This window comes from Pleuronectes platessa, chromosome 15, assembly GCF_947347685.1.
Source record: "Pleuronectes platessa chromosome 15, fPlePla1.1, whole genome shotgun sequence".
Classification (NCBI taxonomy): Eukaryota; Metazoa; Chordata; class Actinopteri; order Pleuronectiformes; family Pleuronectidae; genus Pleuronectes; species Pleuronectes platessa.
Window position 1 is genome coordinate 12,223,818 of NC_070640.1, and position 20,900 is coordinate 12,244,717.

At 41.2% G+C, this 20,900-nt stretch overlaps 2 protein-coding genes across 6 annotated transcripts; both read left to right on the forward strand.

Annotated features, from left to right (window-relative positions):
• Window positions 1–976: 976 nt before the first annotated feature.
• Window positions 977–11,550, forward strand: LOC128457233 (dixin). Of its 5 annotated transcripts, none has more exons than XM_053441842.1 (21): window positions 977–1,236; window positions 1,950–2,079; window positions 2,376–2,501; window positions 2,595–2,820; window positions 3,074–3,163; window positions 5,646–5,758; window positions 5,864–5,967; window positions 6,370–6,453; window positions 6,741–6,794; window positions 6,939–6,989; window positions 7,074–7,178; window positions 7,279–7,332; window positions 7,463–7,534; window positions 7,676–7,747; window positions 7,874–7,939; window positions 8,295–8,444; window positions 8,682–8,745; window positions 8,836–8,932; window positions 9,146–9,254; window positions 9,942–10,021; window positions 10,108–11,550. In XM_053441842.1, the coding sequence occupies exons 1-21, from the start codon at window positions 1,174–1,176 to the stop codon at window positions 10,115–10,117; spliced, it is 1,920 nt and encodes a 639-aa protein (XP_053297817.1). In that variant the 5' UTR covers window positions 977–1,173; the 3' UTR covers window positions 10,118–11,550. The 5 variants fall into 5 exon arrangements, with proteins under 5 accessions (XP_053297817.1, XP_053297819.1, XP_053297820.1 ...); XM_053441844.1 differs by having other exon boundaries at window positions 8,298–8,444; XM_053441845.1 differs by having other exon boundaries at window positions 5,664–5,758.
• Window positions 11,551–12,498: 948 nt separating this feature from the next.
• Window positions 12,499–19,739, forward strand: dlat (dihydrolipoamide S-acetyltransferase (E2 component of pyruvate dehydrogenase complex)). Its single transcript, XM_053441948.1, has 14 exons — window positions 12,499–12,907; window positions 14,633–14,734; window positions 14,834–14,958; window positions 15,069–15,219; window positions 15,667–15,793; window positions 15,964–16,145; window positions 16,291–16,426; window positions 16,555–16,622; window positions 17,079–17,192; window positions 17,386–17,493; window positions 17,573–17,691; window positions 18,014–18,176; window positions 18,301–18,437; window positions 18,523–19,739. Exons 1-14 carry the CDS (start codon window positions 12,653–12,655, stop codon window positions 18,650–18,652), a joined length of 1,917 nt encoding a protein of 638 aa, XP_053297923.1. The 5' UTR covers window positions 12,499–12,652; the 3' UTR covers window positions 18,653–19,739.
• Window positions 19,740–20,900: the final 1,161 nt, after the last annotated feature.

The window sequence follows — 20,900 nt, forward strand, 5'->3', positions numbered from 1 at the left end:
GTATGTGATCTTGCATATGTCAAGGGTGATGACTTGAAATTGCTTGTTTTTTGTCTGACTCGTAATTCATTAAACTGTCATTAAAGACCAAGAAAATCAGCATGTTGTCCTCCTTTTAGAAGCTGTAATTACTGAACCTTTGGCCTTTTAATTCTGAAACAAATAGCATGATCAACCACTCTGTCAGGAAAGGAGTTTGTAAGTTGCCGTGCATACATGCAAAGTCAACACCCTGTTCTTGTTGCTATGCTCTATCCTGCACTGGATGTGACCTGTCACTACTCCGCCAATCCCAGTGCCATGGAGATTCCAGTCTGTGCACAATCATTACGATCCACTTCAAGTCCAGCAATTTGAAAGTGACTCCAAAGCACCAGTGTGATCTCTGAGCAACCAAAGCACTCATAAGATGTTGCTGTTAGATAGCTGGATGCTGAAGGCCACATTCAGGTGTCTGTTTCTGTTCCTGGGAATGATTGTTTTGATGGAGATAAAGAGTGCTATGAAATCTAATGTACTGTATTTGTTAAGAGGGCATTACATGTCTATTTTTTATATTCATGAGCATTTAAATGCATATTATATCTGGACATGCAGACAGCTTGATCAGCAGAGCAATGATACTTATGTTATGTTATGGTTGTTCTCAGTTACTGTAAGTTGTTATTGTCTGGAATATACCTGATAGATGGTAGCGGAGGAAGCCACAGGAACCATCAAGTAAGACTCATGGTACACTCATGGTACAGCTATTTAACACATTCTGCTTCTTTTTTAATCCTTTCAGCTGCTGGTTATAATAATAAACAATATGGGAACCCCAAAAAAGGAAAAGTGGCATTATTTATTCACAATACATTTATAAAATAATACAAATATAACATCATATAAATATAAAATTGTTCTTACAAAAGGATATGTGGCAATATCAATCCCGGAAGTCTTCCTGTGTGGTATTTGCATTATGAAAATTGAAACCGGAAATGGTGTAAGTCTGTGTGACGGTGACTTGACTCCGGTTTTCAGAGTAACGGTAGCTGCTCGCCGGTGAACCTGCAACTGTCCCGGTGTGTTGACGTTTGTTGCAGCGGTGTTGTAGAGGGGGCGGAAGGGACTGTTGTCTCGGGTGAGGCTAACCGGCTCGCTAGCTTAAATGGGTGCGCGAGTGAAAAGATGATCGCCTCACTCTCGAGAGGAAGTTTGCTGGACGAGGTTCTTCACGGGAGCTCCAACGAGGTAACGTTCAACCGGCGTTACTAATGTCCCCGTTCACTACGGCAGGTTAGCTAGAAACTACTCCGCCTGTCAAACCTGCGAGCAAACTACTGGTCAAACGGGCAAACTACTCCGCACCAGGGTTCCATGTAGTAATAAGTCACTTTCTCCACATCCGTTGGTGGTGTTTTCTTCCGCTAGCACACGTCTATGTTCATTTTAAACCAGAGAAACTCACATGAATTCTGACTGTAGTGTTTTCATACGCGAACTACCACGTTAAGAGCGATGTTGGAATGTGACCACCGACTGGTTGTAATGTGAGTTTTTTTAAAGCTGTAGTAATGTCGCCATCACCTTGAGTTCAGCGTTAAGCGAGTTGTTCTGTTGTGTGGAACGGGGCGCGTTCTCTGTAACGTATCCCGGACGACGGGCCGTCACGTGACCGGGAGGTGAAGGTGGGTGCACGGTGTGAAATCCGTGCGCGTACTGAACATGACATGAGATGTTAGAGCTGTTCAGTTAAAGTGAAATGTAATGAGCAGCGGGACAATGGGCTGACCCTGCACCCCCCCCCCCACCCCATCCTGTCCCAACATAATAAACAAAGGGACTCGTTTGTCATGCCCTCGTCTGTCAGCCTGGATTTGGGCCCCTGCTCTAAGCTGTGTATTTGTGTATGTGTGTGTGTGGTTTGCTTGATTTGTGCCTGTGTCTGATTTGGTGAATTGCAGCAGCAGCTGGCAACGTATCTTTCCTGGGTGAACTGTCAGCTGAAGAGGAAGCCGGGCCTGAAGCCTATCACTAACCTCAGGCACGACCTGCACGATGGGGTGGTGCTCACACAACTCATAGAGATTGTTGGTAAATAAACGCATGCGCGCACACACACACGCAAACACATTCACAAAAAACTACTCTGTACCTTAAAATGTAAGGATTTAAATCATGGGGACTTCATTGTTGTCCCCATGAAAAAGACAAGTCCCCATAATGTAACTGTAAACGGATTTACGTCCCCACAACATGAGAAATACCTGGAACATTCACACACTTACACCGACACAGTTGTTTCTCCATGAGTTGGCATTGCCCATCTGGTACTATAAAAATACCTAACTAATTGCTGTATAATCATTTTTAATCCATTAAACTGGCAGCTGGAGAAGTGCTGGAGGGAGTATTCGTGACTCCTCAAAACAAAGATGAAAGCAGGAAGAATGTGGAGCAGGTCTTGCAGTTCATTTCCTCCCGACACATACGCATGCCCCACATATCCGCAAGAGGTAAATCACACACATCAGTTTCACGCTCCTTCTCCTTACATTTTGAGAAGGGTTGCTCTAAGGTTTTTTTGTATGCTCCTTTTCTGTCTGCAGACATTGTTGATGGTAACCTGAAATCTGTTATGAGGATAATTCTGGCGCTGGCTGCTCACTTCAAACCTTCAGCCAACCACAGGGCTGCTACTGGAAGGACCTTGACAAGAGGCCATGCCAGTCACAACCCTCTCTCGCCTGTGGCATTGGCACAAGGGGCCGCTGCTGCACTGGCGACCGCACATTTTGATGCCTCACAGCCTGCACGAGTCACACGTATCCACAGGTACATCTGGTTGCTACAACCTTAAACAGCTATACACACCGTTGTCCACCGCAAAACCATTTCCGTTATATTCAAATGTTCTGCAGCAATTCTTTACATATATGTGTGGTCTTTGCTGGCCTCTAGTGGACAAACAGAGAACAGCAAAGGACTTGCATACTTTTGAAATATGACCTGTCCCTGTGCATTTGTCAGAGTTGTAGAAGCTGTAGAAAATAAATGAGTAACATCTGCTTTGTCTGCCATCTCTCAGTGACTGGGGGTTGGACAAGGAAAAGATTGTTTGTGTCCGTGCACTGGTCAAGCAGTATGAAAGAGAGCAGGACAATCCTCAGCCCAGCAGGTAATCTGCTTTTACATCATCTCAAGCCTCTCATAGCAAGTCCAGAACAAGTCCAGCCATGACTCCTTGAATTTATAAGTTGGTATTTATTGATCTATTGCAACAGCAGTTCCTGTACATTGCCTGGATAGTGAGATTAAACAGCATACAAACATACATACTGCCCATACATGATTGGTTTTGTGTACCTCTCTGTCATGTAAAAGGCAGATTTGATTCAGGCAAGCATCATACCTTCAGAATAAAAGTAGATATCTAGCCTTGTGGTGCTCTTAAATGCAGCATGTAAACATATAACAAGCTTGCTGCAATATCAACAATTTGCAAGCTGTCAATCATGATGTTTCACCCCATTTTTATAGCATCAAAAAACTAATTTATAACCAAACATCAGCTTGTACATGAGGCGATTGAGACGTATTGGCTTTACTTTGGGGGGAGATGTAATTCCCTCCATACTTATATAGAGTTCTATATTCTCATACATCATATGGGCTGGATCCTGCCAAGAGATTGCATCATTTTAAGAAATGGTAATAAAGTCACAGTAAAACAAAAGTTTAAAACCAACCACAATCTGGTCTAAATACATCAAGGAGTTTACTGCACTGTTTGGCGGCCTGAGGACAAATGCTACAATTATGTCATAAAAGCTGTTTTTTGTAAACAAAAATGTGTATTTTTACATCAAATTGTGCAGAAAACAAACTTCATTCTGTTGCTATTTATACTGTTACAGTTGATTCAGTTCAGGTCTATGCTGACAGTTCATTTTTTTTCTTTCTGCTATCTGCCATCTTTAACACTTTCTTTCCCGCACTTTGCAATACAGTAGAGTACATTCTGTGTGTCTGTGAGCATGTGACTTTGGTTTCTGTGTGTGTGTGTGTGTGTGTGTGTGTGTGTGTGTGTGTGTGTGTGTGTGTGTGTGTGTGTGTGTGTGTGTGTGTGTGTGTGTGTGTGTGTGGAGGCTGATTATGTGGATGATAGAAAATAACACAATCACTCTTTATCTTCTCCAATCACATGTCCCATTTATAGTTAGCTTTTGTCGTGTTCGTTCACCACAGTTACAAGTTTGTATGTTTATAGTAACAGAGAGAAGTGCATGCATTAATTATTTATAGAAAGAAGATGGGGTTTTCTCTCTAAGACATATTAGACAGAACTGCCTGATGCTTCAATCACACATGTAGCTTCATAAAGTGAGAGCTGCTGAGCAGTGTCGCTGAGTTGGTTGGCGTGTTAATATGTAAGTTAGCTGGAGGGCAAGTGATGGGGGAGTGTCAGAAAGAGGAAAATCATAAACTGTCCCGAGCTTGCCGAGGCGCTGAGGCCAGAGACCCACATGCGGGTGTGAAAGTTAGAAACCTTGGAAATAATATGCACTTAAGCTTGTGATGGGGGGGACGCAGATGAAATGGTAAGATACGATGCTGCATGGCAGCTTGAGTGTGTGCAAGTGTGTGGATCGATGTGTAAGTGTGCGAGTTAATGCTCTGTTCACTATGCACGTAACAATTCTACAGTCCTACAGTGTGAAAGATGTTAAATGAAGTGCAGTGACTGTGTTCACTGTGTTCACCGTGCAGCATGTAAGTGCTTGGTTTACAAAAGGCATGCCCAACGATTTGGGCTTTTCATGCCAAGTTTCAGAACGTGGGTCGTGATGATAGGTTGAATTTGTGTGTCCCCTCTCTTTTCTGACAGCCCATCCGTCAAACTTGAGTCAGAGTTTCCGCAAATAAGAGTTTCTTTCCTATCTTTATTCAAGAGCATGGTCTTTTATAAAAAACAGCATTAGTTATTTATTTCAGATTCAGATTTTCTTACTCTGTGCAGGACAAATTTCCAGTGCTTCGGTTTGAGTCCACCTCCTCACACTTCGGCTGCCTCCTCGCGCTTAAATTTCTGCTCTTAGTGAATGAATCCAAAATTCCTGTCACACGAGCTCCTTGCAGGCACATTTGCTTTACTTCTCACAAGAGTGCGATCGATATGGATTATTGTGGGTTGATGCCAATATAATATAGTGGAGTAAAACATTCTTAGTACCAATACATTGGCTAATATGTATTGGCAATGATTCTTAAGATGTCGTTTTCAAACCATGATGACAAAGGAATGCAATTAAGGCTGCATACACTTTATTATAAATAATTATAAATAAAAGAAAACAAATACAATCAAATAATAAATACTTGAGTTAGGATGTTTTTAATGTAAAATATTGTATTCATTGTTTATTCAGTAAAATAAAACTTTTCTTGTTGGCATTTATCCAGAAACATAAACACTGTCTATGATATTTCTATGAAAGGCTCATATCGGCCGAGTTTATTGGCCAACTGATAAATCGTCGGGCTTTCTTTCTCATCCCTTATGGTGGTTACTCGTTGAACACGTGCCAGCAAGGCCTCTATGTTATAGAAGGTTTTGCTCACACATGCATACACCCCTGTGCCTCTCTAGAATAAATCAGTGTCTTTTTCTTCTCGAGCCTTAGCTCCGTCAGTCCAGTGTCGTGTCCAAAAGCTCCAACCAGCAGCCACCCAGACAGATCTGAAGATGACCGCCAACAACCGCAGAGCAGCGGTGAGTTCTGTCTCGCACTACAAGCCGACAAAGCATTTCGTTAGCAAGCCCCGAAACATCCAGTGGAACATGTGCAATAATGTGTGTACATCTGTGTGCCTTCAGTGGAGTCATCTCATGCTGTAGTGGAGACGGCGTGGGAAGATTCTCTTAATGAAACTTTGGAGAATGACGTACAGGAGACAAGAAAAATGGTGTCGGCTCTGCAGGTATATGATAACTGTGGTTCTAATTTAATTCAGGTAATGTTCTATGTATAAATACAGAGGGTTTTCTTTGTTTTCATCAGGAGCTTTTAGTTGACCTCCATGTTAAAGATAGATTCCCGGTTGTGTTTTCTATATTTTCCCCCAACATAAGAGAAATGGGATCTCAGAAGTCTGAATGGTGCTAATGTTGCATCAAGGTTATACAAAAAAAGAAATCTACATTGGTGAAACAACACAGTAGAGTCCAGTGTTCCATTTGTGACAGACAGTTCATCATGCACACGCCCACTCTATATGCATCAGACAACCTATCAGCTACTGCCTCATCTGGTCAGAGCTTTTCTGAACACGGCAACTTCACTTCAAAATTAAAACCTGGTCTCACATGTTTGTGTTATTCAGGCTCTACTGCTTCATGGTTCTCTGCCTGAGGATGAGAAGGACGTGTCTTTGACTTTGGACCAGTGCAACTCGGAACAGCAGCTGGTAAAGAAATCTTCTCCTTTCATTTTTCAGTTTTAACCCCTACATTTATTCTTGATTTTACATTCTGTGCTTGCCGGCTCTCTCTCTCTCTTTACTGTGTCCCTCTCTTCTCTGCTCGGTTACAAAAGCTCTCTGTGTTCAGATCAGATCACATTTCTTTTGCTATACTGTGTGGGTTTGTGTGTGCGCGCGTGTGTGTGTCAGGAGGGGACACGGGTATCAGTTTCTCTTCTTTCTCAGGCCATTGTGGTTTTTACACGTATCCTTTTGTTCCGCTCTCTTTCCAGGTAGTCATTCGAAGTCGCTTGGATCAGAGTATGGAGGAGGCACAGGAGTTAAAGGTAAAAAAGACACGTATCATTTATCTCTTTTCAAACTTCAGGAAAAACATGATCTCTGTTGTTATTAGTAAACATCTCTTATTACTGGGAGAATAAACTTCTTAAATATTTAATTCGGACTGTGTTGTTTGCTGTTTGCTTCAGAAGGAACTGCTGCACTGTAAGCAAGAGATGAGAAACCTCCAGGGAGTCAAAGTAAGACAAAGAATACGATTATAACTGCTTGGTAGAAACCTTTCTGGCTGGTAAATGACGTTCTGTTGGTTTGTAAATGCTCAGGGCGCCCAACAGCAGAGGCTGTGCACTCAGGAGGCTTCAATCCTGCAGCTGAAGCAGGAGCTTCTGCGAGCCAGCATGACAAAGGATGAGCTCAACAACCGGAATGTATAAAATATATAATATTGGCTTTTATTAAAGTGAATGTAAACTGTGTTACAAATTGGATGTTTTGTAAATTCCCCACTTGTATTGAAATGTGTTGCAGGCGGAGCTACAGTGGAAGATGGAGGAAAATAACAGACTGTGGGGCGAATGCAAGGTGAGGAACTTCAATGCCTCTCTGTTAGTGGGCTGTTGTAACTTAGTCTAATCATATGCGTTATGTGGCACAGCATGTGTTTAATGTAACTACAGTCAATAATGATGTTTTCCTGTTCTCACTGGTGCAGAAAGAGATTGGACAGAAGGACAGACTGCTGCAGCAACTTAAACACATGCTCGAAGAAAGCCAGAAACAGCAGGTCTGTCAGTCTCAGGATTTTAGTTGGAGTGGCCACAACATGTTCTGTCCACTTTCATGCATGGTGTCAAAATATCAGACCAAACGTTTAATCATTAAATTAAAAAGTTTTCTTTCAACTTTCACTGCGTCTCTTTGACAGAATGAGTTGCAAAGAGAGTTGGAGCATAAAAACAACTTGCTGCAGGAGTTAATGGGCAGAGATCTGCAACAGGTACAGAAGTGCTCGGTCTTTACTCTTTTTTTTTAAGTTAAGGTTTTGTTTTCAGTCTGCTCCACACGGTCATACATTCAGATATACATTACCTAGCAGATACTTTTTTCTTGTTGCTTGTTTAAGATTCCCTGCGGCACAGAGAACAATGGATGTTCTTACTCTGGAAATCCAGCTCCCTCTGTGTCAGGTGTAAGTATTGTTTCTGTGGATATGTCTGTTCTGTGTATGTTTACATTTCTACATGCTCAGGTTTTAAAAAAGCATAACACAGCCACCATGCATTATATTGTGTTACAACATTAAGGCTACACAGTATAATTTGACCACATGAGGAACTAGCAACACTATACTAACTATAAAGAATCAAGCTTGTGAAATGATTGTGCTGGGACTGTAATGAGTTGTACGTTGACTTTTAAAATATGGTTTTAGGACAGGTGAGGGTTTAATAGTTACAAAGCATGGTGTGAGACTTAAAGGAGGTGGAGAGTGATCAAATGAGCTTCCCGTGTTTAACAGGGTTGTTTTGTTTGTGCTCTGACAGCAGGCAGATGAGGTTCAGCTGCTCAGAGACGCACTCCGGAGTTTGAGGAACAACTTCAGGGACCACGACCCGCAGCACCATACACTGGACACCCTGGAGCAGGGCATAGTGTCACTCATCGACAGACTGCATGTTGTCCACACAGACAGGGTACACATGTTTTACAAGCATAAACACACCTGAGTGTCATGTTTGAGGCCATCACGGAGACTGATTTGATAACTACTCACTTTTTGGACAATGAGCTAATTCCCAGATTTGATCAGAGAGTGAGCACCAATGAAAGAGTGTCCTACGATATTTATTTTAAAATCTTCTTAGTTAGAGTTACCTATGACAAAATGCATAGATGTAAGATCACAAGAGGTTTTTGTCCAAATACTGCAGGGAAGAGGGAAGTCTCCAAGACGCAAAGGTCAACACACAGACTCTGACCCCTGGTCCTGCACAAGTAAGTCGTTCACCACCCACGGACCTACTCCTCACGCATGCACACAGGGAATATGTATGTTTTTACAAATGTTTCTAATGGTCATTACAGAGATTGGTCAGTCCCACAGTGGCTCCTCTGCCTCGACCAAAATCCTTTATTTCACTGGAAAATCCCCAACGCCTTCCATGATCAATATTCAGAAAAGGTTGGTGTCTGTTTGTTGGGGTATTTTCTTTCTCAAATATTTGAAAATATTGCAGTTTTTTAGCTAAATTGGCCTTACTATTTTGTATTTGGCCACAGATGCAGATAATTCTAATATATAGTTTTAAGATATTTGGTGAAAGGCTAAAACTAAAAAAGTGTTGAATTTCACAAGATGTCAAGGTGAATCATCAACCTTGTAATCATCCTACAGGTTGGGTGAAGTAACTCTGAAGGACGTTAAAGCAGCTGTGGATCAAGAGGGAAACTACAAGTATCACTTCAAGGCCCTGGACCCAGAGTTTGGCACAGTGAAGGAGGAGGTAAGAAAAGACAACGATAGTATAATAGGACAGTAACAGGAAACACACCAGTCCAAATGAAAGAATGTTGTTTTTTGGTGACAAATAGTTATACGTACTTAATAGTTATAACACTTAATTATCCGAGTTTTGGTCAGAAAATCTGCGGATGTTAAATAGTCATAAACAGCACTGAGTTCAGTTCCTTCTTAAAAGGTTTATAAGGTATTTAAAAGGCTTAAGTCTCATTTACAAATGTCTTTGTTATATCTCTGCCTGCTGTACTCAAAACATTAGTTATAACTTTTCATGTATATTAATGCAGGCTGTTGCGAAAACATTATAGCTCCAATAACTACAAGTTAGACTGACAAGTCAATAGATTGTGCATGCAGGAATTACTCTTTAATTGCTTTTTGTGGAGTTATTATATGCTGTTATTAGCTGGGGAGTACTGACAAAATTGGGATATTAATGTATTTGATAAAACCTTTTTTAATCTCTATTGTCTATGCCATGTTTCTGTAATTGTTTTACTGGTATGATAATATACAAAAATATACAAGATTGCTTTCTACTAGATATTCATAAATTCTTAAACAGGTCTTAGATTGAATTTTTGACAGAAATTATACCTATTTTGTGCTACACTCGAAATCATTAATAGAGCAGAGTGGCCGTACCTTAACATCTTGTTTCTGTGTGCAGGTGTTCCTGGATACAGCAGTCGTTCCAGGCTGGGAAGGTAAAATCGTGGCATGGGTAGAAGAGGACCATGGAGACGACCGGTAACAACTACTTAATCAAATAAGTGTCATTCTATTTATTTTCCTGATTCTCCGTTTTAAACCAATCATTCTCTTTTCTGTCTCAGGCCATTGTAGGTTCGGGCTGAGGGGAATTGACTCTGTCTGTGCACCTGGTTACTGTGATCCCAGAGGCACATCAGCACAACATTTCAGAAAAGAGGCACAAGTGGACAATGTTGTTTATTTAGATTTGACCTTTAAGCAAAATACTGTAAGACTATACTGTATGAGATTTAGGTCAACCATTCTGAGCCCGACCTGCTTTAGAGAATGTGGGAGATCTCTACAATATCGTAAAACTCAGTGCCTAACAAAGGAAAGCTATTTCCATCTTATTGCCAGGCTGCATCTGCAGCATTAAAACTAGACTCAAAGAAGAAACCTCATGCAGAAGAAACTTTCTAAAACCACAGAGTGTTGCTCACCCTTCAAAGTTTTTCACTGTTCACTGTTACATTTTTGTTCATTGTGAAGGAAGGTTGTAGTTAAAGAAACATCAGATATGTATTATTGAATATTCTTTAGCCCAGTTACACTTCAGTCTTCACTGTGAATGGGATATTTTCTAGCTTAGTAAGGAATAGAGAAATACTGAGTTAGAAAGAAAAACTATACTATTGTAACACAAATGTGACAAAAAGAGAAAAAGGACAAACTGTGTAAACAATTCATTTTGTTCTTGTACTCCACAATGTTTCAATAGATACAACAGCGGAAAACATATTGACCACGTACCAGCAGCTACATTACTGAGTATTACGTTTTTTATTAATTAATTATACATAACGGTTAAAAAATAGGATGATGGTGATGCTAAAACAAACTTGAATATATTCCAGTGGGACAGCAGCAGACTTATGCACAGAACAGGCTCTTACTGAACTGCTGTCAGTGAATAGCAATGATGCTGGAATGTTGACGTTTATTGGAAATGCAGATAATCAGCACTGTTACTTTTTTTTTTACTTGTTTTGTACATTTGTGTAAAAATAATTTCACTGTCTTCTTATATATTTTAAGAATATGAGAGAGACTCTTGTGATATGAATGCTCTTGTTACAAAGATGCAGTGGATGTGAGGTTTAAAGGGGACTTTGGTCCGGAAACATGGACCTTCCAAGTATTTATGGTGTGTGTGGGATTGTGTGTGTAGGTGTGTGTGTTCACATTTTCTTTCAATCTGTCTCTTACTTCCCATTGGGGAGCAATTTGTTTGCCTTCACTCACAAGCCAGCTAAAATATGCACCTTCATCTTCTTTCAAACTTAACCCATTTGAATGCCATAACTGCCTGTACTGTAAAATGTACAATTTGCTGATGAGATGGTTGTTTAGCATTTGTTTGTTTACTTTACAGAATATGGATACTGTCTGTTTAAAGTACTTGTTTCAATGTTAGAAAGACATATTTTGTAATAAAACATGAGTTTTTTTTAGAGATGAAATGTCTCTGCTCCAGTTGTTACGGTGATTTGAAGACTGTGATGACAATAAATGACAAAAAACAATTGTTTTTAATAATTTTTTAGAAATCCTTGATCTGCTTAATTAATGGTTGAGGTAATATATTATTTATATCTTAGAAATAAATGTCATTACATGCTTCTTCTGATAAACCACTACCGGTTTTAAAATCATTCATTATTATACATCATGTGGTCACGTTAACATTGTATTATTAGTTTTAGGGCCCGAGCACTGACAGGCAGTGACAGACAGTGAGTCCCTATTGAAAATTGTAAGGATTATTTTTTTTCAGGCAAATGAATTGGCTTTTTGAGGGCTTTAACATGCTCCAATTCTTACCAAAATTTGCAGAAAATTAGAAAGTGGTTAAAATTTACGTATTGTGGAGAATGAAATGAAATTAATTTTGAATGTGAGTGGCAAAATGGCTCAACGGTGCCCCCGAGACCCCCAGAATGTGTTCACATTGACCGATGTTCACAAAAATCAATACACATGTGTATCATGACCAGGCCATATTCCACATTTTGCAATAGTTCCTAAAATGTCGTTATCGAACTCTGAAATCTAATTGAGGCTGGATATTTTATAAATTAACCATAAACTTGACGGATTAGTTCATAAACTATGAATACAAATAGAATAACACTAAGATAACATTAATATATGTTTATTTTTTGGATTCATATATATTTCAAATTTATTTCAAAGGTAATATGCATCTAGTTAAAGGAGCTGCTGCACAGATTGAAATGAAGTATGAAATGTTGTACTGCCATCGTGTGGACACTAATACATTTGCTATAAAATATTACCTTTCCCCTGTTGACTTTCATTGTTAATAAAAAGGGTATTTGTATCATCACGTGTTTTAATTTCACTACCTTTGATTTGCTCAGTTTTATTCAGGACGGCGGTTATTTGGTGAATACGTTTGAATAACCACAGTTTACGACAGCTCGGTGCGACAGCCGGCAGCAGAGGGAGCAGTGCCGTAAACCGCAGTGTTTTGGACAGGAGGAGGTCATTAGAAAGTGAGGAGAAGGATCAGCACCTCCTCAGAGACTCCGGCTTCCAGCTTATCTCTGATGTGAGGATAACACACAGGTCATCGGCTCTATCAAGTGTTCCACCCGCTGCACAATGCTCCGTCTCATCCTGCGGCTCCGGCCGTCCTCCGGGCTGCCATGTCCCCGTGCCCTCCCCACCGGGCCTGCTGCGCTCGGCTCCCGCTCCGCGCCCGGAACCGGAGGTCTGCGGCGGCTCCACCGTGGAGCAGCGTACCGGGCCGCCTCCCTGAGCTCCGGCCTCGGCCACAGAGCGATGGTGCTGCGGTGTCCCCCGCTGTCAGGCTCCTATCAGGCCAAGAGGTTCTACTGCCTCCCGCCCCACCAGAAGGTAACGTCCCCTCACCGGGCTCCGGCTGTCACTACAGCACCTGCGGTTACAGCTAGCATGACCTCCCCCAGCTAGCATGAGGTAGCCCCGGTGCGAGCAGAGCAGCTGGTGCCTCTGCTTCTAAATGTTAAAACCAGGATCAAGTCAATGTGTTGACAGAGGTTTTAAACTGTCAGTGATTTTTTCTCAGCCGGAAGTCCCAGATTTAAGTTGGTGTCATCAGGTGTCAGACTTTTAACTTTTGAGCTAAAGTTAAAGGGAAATCCCATTTCTGTGAATTAAAGCGTTCAGTCGTTCAAACCACTGGATCCAGTGACCTCTGGGAAATGGAGATGTGCCAGGACACTCAGCTCCTGTATCCAAATGAGTGGGGGGGTCCCAGGAATGTAAATCAGGCATATTTCATATTTATACTTTCTTAGACGTCATGTCAATGAGTGAGGAAATACTATGATCCTTTATTAAAGTATAAGAAACAATGTGGAAATGGAGAAGTCCTGCATAAACACAGAAAAAGTGTTATTTGCTAAATCTAATGAAAGAACTGGTTAAAATAGATCTCATTACACGTGACATAATTAGATAATAAATACTGGAGCATCAGTGTGTGAGCAGCTTGTTGCTGTTGGAGCTACTTTTTTTTTTATCTATAAACAGCTTATATGCACTGGGACAGGAAAGAAGAGAAAACAATCAGTTTTTAGTGTTTGGACTTTTTCATTAAACCTAAAGTTTTGGTGAGATATTGAAAATATACCGTGTGAGATATAAAGAGGGAAAAATCATTTTCATCATCAACTCAACACAGACACCTTAAAGGTCTGATGTTTGGAATCAGAAGCCCATATTCACAAATCACAATTTGTAGGATTGAAACCTCTGAGTTCATCTTAAAGAATATATTCTATTTTAAAAGCATGTTTTACAATTTTGTAATTCATTCAGTGTCAAATCTTCATCTTGAACCTAACTAGTAAATAAAGCTGTACAATAATTGTAGTGAAGTATTGTACAACATTTCCCTCTGAAATGCAGTGGAGAGGAAATATAGCATAAATGGAAATCCTATAGTAAATATATGAAGTAATTTTCCACTGTTATAAATGAGATGTATGATGCTGTGTATCATGTCTATACTGCATACTATAAGTATAAATAAGGTTATACTCAAGTTAAATTGTACTCACTTGCATGAATGTGGCAGCATACCTATTACAATTCGGAAATTTGATGTAAACCTGTTAAAGACGGAGGAGCTGACATAGAAGGCACACATTTATTTCTTGTTTACTAAATTCAAAAGCTTTCCAAAAAAAGATGTACAAGCTGTTGCATTCAGCAAGCACCCTCTTTTGACTCAGGGGACACTAGAGGGTTCACTCTCTCAGCTGTGATCTCTCCCCCTCCTCCGGTCGGATGTAGATCTGTCTGAGATTCACTCTTTGTCGACGCATATCCCTCCACTGCTAGCACTTGTGTATGTCTGCTACATGTTGCATAACCTTGAAAGCGACCCTCAAACATCCCAGACGTGTGTAATACAGCTGTGTGTGTTTGTATTGAGCAAGAAAATGAGGTGATGATGACTCAGCAACTGTAGAGACTACACCTGATGATCGGTCGTGTTTGCTCTGCCCTAAAGGCCAAATGACTGAAAAAAGGTTTTTCGGATTAAATATGGCACTTTTCTCATGTCTCCTTCATTCTTCAACTCTTGTTCCACAGGTGGAGCTCCCTGCGCTGTCACCCACCATGCAGACCGGAACGATCGCTCGCTGGGAGAAGAAGGAGGGAGAAAAAATCAGCGAGGGCGAACTCATAGCTGAGGTGAGGAGAAGCCACATGTTTGTGTGTGTGTGTGGGTTACCAGATTATTATTTTAAGAACTAATCAATTAAAAAATTTGTAATGTTAATATCTGTGCAGGTGGAGACTGACAAGGCCACTGTGGGCTTTGAGATGCTGGAGGAGTGCTATCTGGCAAAGATCCTGGTGGCTGAGGGGACCAGAGATGTTCTTGTTGGTTCAGTAATCTGCATCACGGTTGAGGAGTACGTTTCTGACAGAGGACGACTTCAAATACAATTTGTCAAACCTTTTCTGCTTCTCTAGTCTAGATGGGATTGTGTTTTGAGTAAATTTGTGTGCATTTCCCCCGCAGCCCTGACCTCATCCCAGCCTTTAAGGACGTAACGTTGGACTCACTTAAAGCAGCCGGTGCCACTCCTTCCCCAGCTGCCTCGGCTCCACCTCCTCCTGCTGCTGCCGCTCCTCCTGCAGCCCCCGGCAGCTCGTATCCCACACACATGAAGGTCTGTTTATAGCCGTAGTGTAGCTGAAGTATTATCCGGGATTGTTCACTCGGATCGTAAGCTCGTTCTGTAGAAACAGGATCATCCTTTATCAGTTTTCTGCTGTATTTACCACTTCTACCTGAGAGCACGAGTATCGTCACACATGCAGATGTCCACTTAGTTATTATTGCAGTGAGTAAAAACAAAATCAGGTCATTATTATTTTTGGGCGGTAATTTGATTTAATAGCTTTATTTTCTCAGACATTGCTCAAACCGAAGTCCCCGAATCAGGAATATCACAGTATCAGGATTTAGACATCTTTGAGTTCTCAAGATCTTAGATATCCTCCAACCGCAAGTGTGTGTAACCAGTTTCCTGTACAAAATGGTCAGCCGGGAAGCTACAGTGATGATGTCTATCCTCCTTGAATAAATGTTTGTGTGTCTGACGTGTGTGTTACAGGTCACACTCCCCGCCCTCTCTCCCACCATGACGATGGGAACAGTGCAGCGCTGGGAGAAGAAGGTCGGAGAGAAGCTGAGTGAAGGAGATCTGCTGGCTGAGATCGAGACTGACAAGGCGACCATTGGTAAACTCAATCATCTTAGTCCTGAAATATAGAATTCTTGTTTTTATTTGATGATGCCATGTGTCATTGTAGTGTCACCCGCCTGAGACAAAACTGAAAATGTAATCTATCCTGAATTGAGTCATCACAGCTTAACCTCAACATGGTTCTTCTCATGTGTCTGTGTCCAGGCTTTGAGGTGCAGGAGGAGGGATATTTGGCCAAAATAATGGTGAAAGAGGGAACTCGGGACGTACCCCTGGGAATGCCACTCTGCATCATTGTAGAGAAAGAAAGCGACATCGCTGCCTTCAAGGATTACGTAGAAACTGGAGTGGCAGAGGTTTCCACACCCCCCCCAGCTCCAGCGCCCGTGAGAAACAAAAAGCTTCTACTTTCACAAGTGATCTTTGTACCTGAATACTCAACAGTCACCTAGGGAATATGGTCTCCACTCAGCTTTAAGACTGCTCGTACAGTTTCTACCTGATTTGTGAGCATTTAGTTTTATTTTGTAGGCGGCAGCTCCAGTAATTGCAGCAGCCACTCCTGCAGCCGCTGCCCCAGCAGCCTCCAGGAAGGGGCGTGTGTTCGCCAGCCCGCTCGCCAGGAAACTGGCCTCTGAGAAAGGAATTGACCTGGCACAGGTCGGCGGTAAGTGACGAGATGACAAAGATTTGTGATTGCTTAAAAACTAAATTTAACGTAATAAAAAAAAAAAAAGCAGTGTCAATTTAGTGTACTGTAAATATGTTTCTTATATTGAAGTGTTTTCCGTTTAGGTTCTGGTCCTGATGGACGTGTAACCAGGAAAGACATTGAGAGTTTTGTTCCACCAAAGCCTGCACCTGTAAGTGAAGATCCTACTTTTTTCAATTTATTCTATAAATCTTATGGAAGAAAGACAATGTCCATACCTAGTGATTGTCTTAATATGCAATAGTGTTCTAAATGTTTGTATTTAATATTAAATGTAAAATGTTCTCTTTCACTTTATTATCTAAAATGCCTTAAAAGTTCTTCACTGTTTTCTCTTCTGTTCTATCAAATTTCTTTTAATAGTGGATAAAATCTAAAAACCTTGAATCGTGTGAAATAGTGAAAAACAATTGTCACAACTTTTAAACACTTAATAGACTTAATCATTTTGTAATGACTTACACGTGTTACACAAAGATAAAAAGGTTTTGATTTTTAAATCCTTCATTCTCTTGAAATACATCATCACGGTCTCAAAACCTCTGTGTTGCACTCTTTGTTTTGTTGTGATGCGTTTCGATGCAAATTGAATCATTTCCGTTTGCAGGTTGAAGCTGCTGCTCCTATTCCAGCCGCTGCCGCTGCCGCTCCTGCTCCTGCTGCTGCTCCTATGTCCCCAGCTGGAACCTTCACAGACGTCCCCATCAGCAACATCCGAAAGGTAAGAGCCAACACACGTCGTAGCTTCCTCTCCTGCTCCAACTCCTCAGACAGCAGTCTAGCGTCACTCCTTATCTCTGAACTGTGCTTCCACGTTTTTCCCTCGAAGCTATGAACTGAAGTAACACTCCTCATCTCTCTCTACAATAATTTTGGGGTCAAAGCTGGAGTTCATATGTTTGTCTGTCCTGCAGGTCATTGCTCAGAGGTTGATGCAGTCCAAGCAAACCATCCCACACTATTATCTGTCTGTAGACGTCAACATGGACCAAGTGATCGAGCTTCGGAAAGAGCTCAATGTTGTGAGTTTATACTATAATATACTAGGAAAGTTTTCTTTTCCTGAACTATTTATTAATTATTTCCTCTATGTCTGTGCAGGAAGTACACGCCCAGAATATCAAACTTAGTGTGAATGACTTCATCATCAAAGCCAGCGCTCTGGCCTGCCTCAAGGTTCCAGAGTGTAACTCCTCCTGGATGGACACAGTCATTCGCCAGTAAGTACATTTATATAAACAATATCATCTTAACAGAGATACATGTTGTTTTGCTCCAGTGAACAGGAAACATGTTCTCTAGGTTTGTAGATCAACTTTTCTTTTGAAACCTTCACAATCTTCACATATTCATGGCAGCACCCAGAGTCATTTGAAGAAGGATATTAGATATCGGTCCCCATAAGTGTAGCTGCACTATTATACCACTAGGGGGCACCCTGAATACATTTTTCAACTCCTCTCTGTTAAGAGGTAAAGTCACATTGACCAAACTTGTCAACTTATTCCATTACTTATACCAGTTTATTTTTCTTTCCCCCAGGAACCATGTGGTGGACGTGAGTGTAGCAGTGAGCACAGCCAATGGTCTGATCACACCAATCGTGTTTAACGCCCACACCAAAGGACTGGCCTCCATCTGCTCCGATGTTTCTGCCCTTGCTGCCAAAGCCAGAGAAGGCAAACTGCAGCCACACGAGTTCCAGGTACAGCACAAGAGGGTGTATGTAGTGGTTCTGGTGTTTTGATTGTGTCATAGTTATTGTGTTCATCTACCAGGAGTACACCAGCAAACTGTAATGTTCCTCTTGACTGTGTTTTTCACACCAGGGAGGCACGTTCACAATCTCTAACTTGGGGATGTTCGGTGTAAAGAACTTCTCAGCGATAATCAACCCTCCTCAGGCCTGTATCCTCGCTGTGGGAGGCTCAGAGAAACGATTGATGCCTGCTGATAACGAGAAAGGGTCAGTGTCTTGACAAGTGTTACAACAAACTGGACATACTGCATTTAAGAACTCTAATCTGACGTTGTGTGTTTGGGTTTCGCAGGTTCGACGTAGCCAGCATGATGTCAGTGACACTGAGCTGTGACCACCGGGTGGTGGACGGTGCAGTCGGCGCTCAGTGGCTCGCAGAGTTCCGCAAGTTCCTGGAGAGACCTGTCACCATGCTGTTGTGATCGGACTGTTCTGTCATTCAAAACTGCAGCCGCAGGCTGAGGCCTCTCGCCGAAGTGATTAGATTTGTCTGAACCTCCTGCGATCCTCCTGTGATTGGCCAGCCTGCCACCAGGTCACTCCCAGTTACCCTGAAGAGGAAGAGGCAGAGCTCACTCCACTTACCTGTCTGTCTCGCTGTCTGTCTCTCCTCTTCATCTTTCTCTCCTCTCGCTGCCTCACTCATTCTATTTATTGAGGCCGCATCTCATGAGAGACCAGAATTAGGTTTAATTTATCCTCGAATATAGAGACTGGCCACATGTCACTAAAACATCTACAATATTTTTTAAAGGGAAGTGTTACATGAACAACCAGCGACCACAGTTATCCCAAAACGTGTGTGTGTGTGTTTGTGTGTTTCTACACACATTTATCTTTGACTTTGTGTGGATGTGAAAAGAGGACAGGAGGTGCAGTAATCTCTGGACTCCAGTTATTTAAGTAAAGGATAGTGGTTTTTGTCTGAAAGCAAGAAAACAGACCTAAATGTAAGTTTGTTAGAGTCCAGATGTACACACACACACACACACACACACACGTTCAGTAGTCCCACTCACACACACATGAAATGTTTAAGTAGGCTTTTTGTGAGTTGATGCTACAGTGTGTGTATATCCTTCACTGTGGGAAGAAAACAGTTCTGTATATATATATGTATATGGTGGTGAGCTTCTGAGGAGGCCTCACCATGTAGTTAATATCTGTACAGACCTGAACGAAAACAAACCATCTTAAAAGAGAAACTCAACGGTTTTGCCCATTCTCTCTCTTCAGTGGGGATGTTTTATTTCCTTGTCTCAGAGTAAAACACAATATTGTGTACTTAACAGCTTAAACGCACAAAGCTGGTGCTGGATATTATTTGTTCTTTGAATAAAGTGGGAGAAGTCAACCGTGTGCCAGAGGCTTTTCAGTTTTTAAAACAATAATTATTATAAGAGCCCTAATTAAAGCAGACCTTGATAGAAAACAGTATTTATAATGTGATCACAAAAAATCTTAAAGGTTTATGGGAATAAAAAAATAAAGTGGAATCTAAAAGTCCAAGTTACTACTGACTGACTTGTATTATACGTGCTGCAAACCAAAAAGCTGCAGTCAGCCTCCTTGTGCATCTTCTTTTTTTTTTGTGATTTCTGTCTTTACTTTTTTTCCCCATTAGTAATTTATAAAATCACCATGGTAACCTGTGTTTAAACGAAATAAGGGAAAGAGAAATATGAGTTCAGGTGGAGAAGGAAACCAGATTGTATCGGTAACAGGAGGATACGGACATCATTGAGGCAACACAATAAAAGGTCAAATTCAAGAACTTGAAAAGATCACGTACTACATTTTGTTTATGAACCAAGTTTTGGTTCAACATAACTTGAACCTCCATCTTGTGTTTGTGTGTGTTTGTTCATTTGAACTTACTTTGGTTCGGTGAATAACACCATGAACCATTACATTACTGTAAACTTCAACAACCAACATCACTTTTTCTAGTTCAGCTTCTTAACATTCTCTAGTTTAGTTTCTTAACTCATCAAGAAACCAAAATCATCCAAGTCTATTTGTGTGTGTTTACCCATGTTGTGATATGAGACGGCATTACATCTGACAAATGTTTTGACTGGTGTGAATTTCGGCCCTCGTGGCCTGACGGGAGCAGCATGGGACATTTGGCTGTGACTGCTGGCGTGCACTCAACTCTTGGACCATCAGATTAGAGCTTGGCAGGCAGACAAATCCATCCAACCACTAAATGATAACTATCACCAGATGATTTCAGCTGTAAGAAACCAGACTGAATGTTTTCTTGCACCACTGACAATCTTGGGACTCTACTGAGGTGATAGGCTTCTGATGATAAATTACATTTTTTCCCAGATTTTTTTCCTCCAAAATCTGTATTTACATGTAATGTTGTCAGTGTGTTACAGACAAATAGTTATTCCTCTAGAATTGTGAAGCAGCTTTGGTTCTCAAGCTTCATGAGTCCTCTTAACTTCTAACATTCACAATAAAATGGAGAAAAGGCTCTGAGGGTTTTCCAGGGTCTGCAGGTCCCTTGAATGAGGATCATTTTGTTCATCTCTATCTATCTATAAATGTCAACTGATTCAAAGTAGGCTGTGTATCTACTTCAGTTTTTTTTTGTATTCAGGCTTTTGACATTTCCATTAAGAAAGTACTTGTGGAATTTGAATTTAGATTAATGATTCA

Excerpts from the sequence above, each read along its gene's own strand:
- LOC128457233 (XM_053441842.1), top strand. The coding sequence starts at position 1,174 with ATGATCGCCTCACTCTCGAGAGGAAGTTTGCTGGACGAGGTTCTTCAC. Across the intron at positions 6,795-6,938 it reads AGGAGGCACAGGAGTTAAAG|AAGGAACTGCTGCACTGTAA; the intron begins GTAAAAAAGACA and ends TGTTTGCTTCAG. Across the intron at positions 8,445-8,681 it reads ATGTTGTCCACACAGACAGG|GGAAGAGGGAAGTCTCCAAG; the intron begins GTACACATGTTT and ends CAAATACTGCAG.
- dlat (XM_053441948.1), top strand. The coding sequence starts at position 12,653 with ATGCTCCGTCTCATCCTGCGGCTCCGGCCGTCCTCCGGGCTGCCATGT. Across the intron at positions 16,623-17,078 it reads TTCCACCAAAGCCTGCACCT|GTTGAAGCTGCTGCTCCTAT; the intron begins GTAAGTGAAGAT and ends TTCCGTTTGCAG. Across the intron at positions 17,193-17,385 it reads CCATCAGCAACATCCGAAAG|GTCATTGCTCAGAGGTTGAT; the intron begins GTAAGAGCCAAC and ends TCTGTCCTGCAG.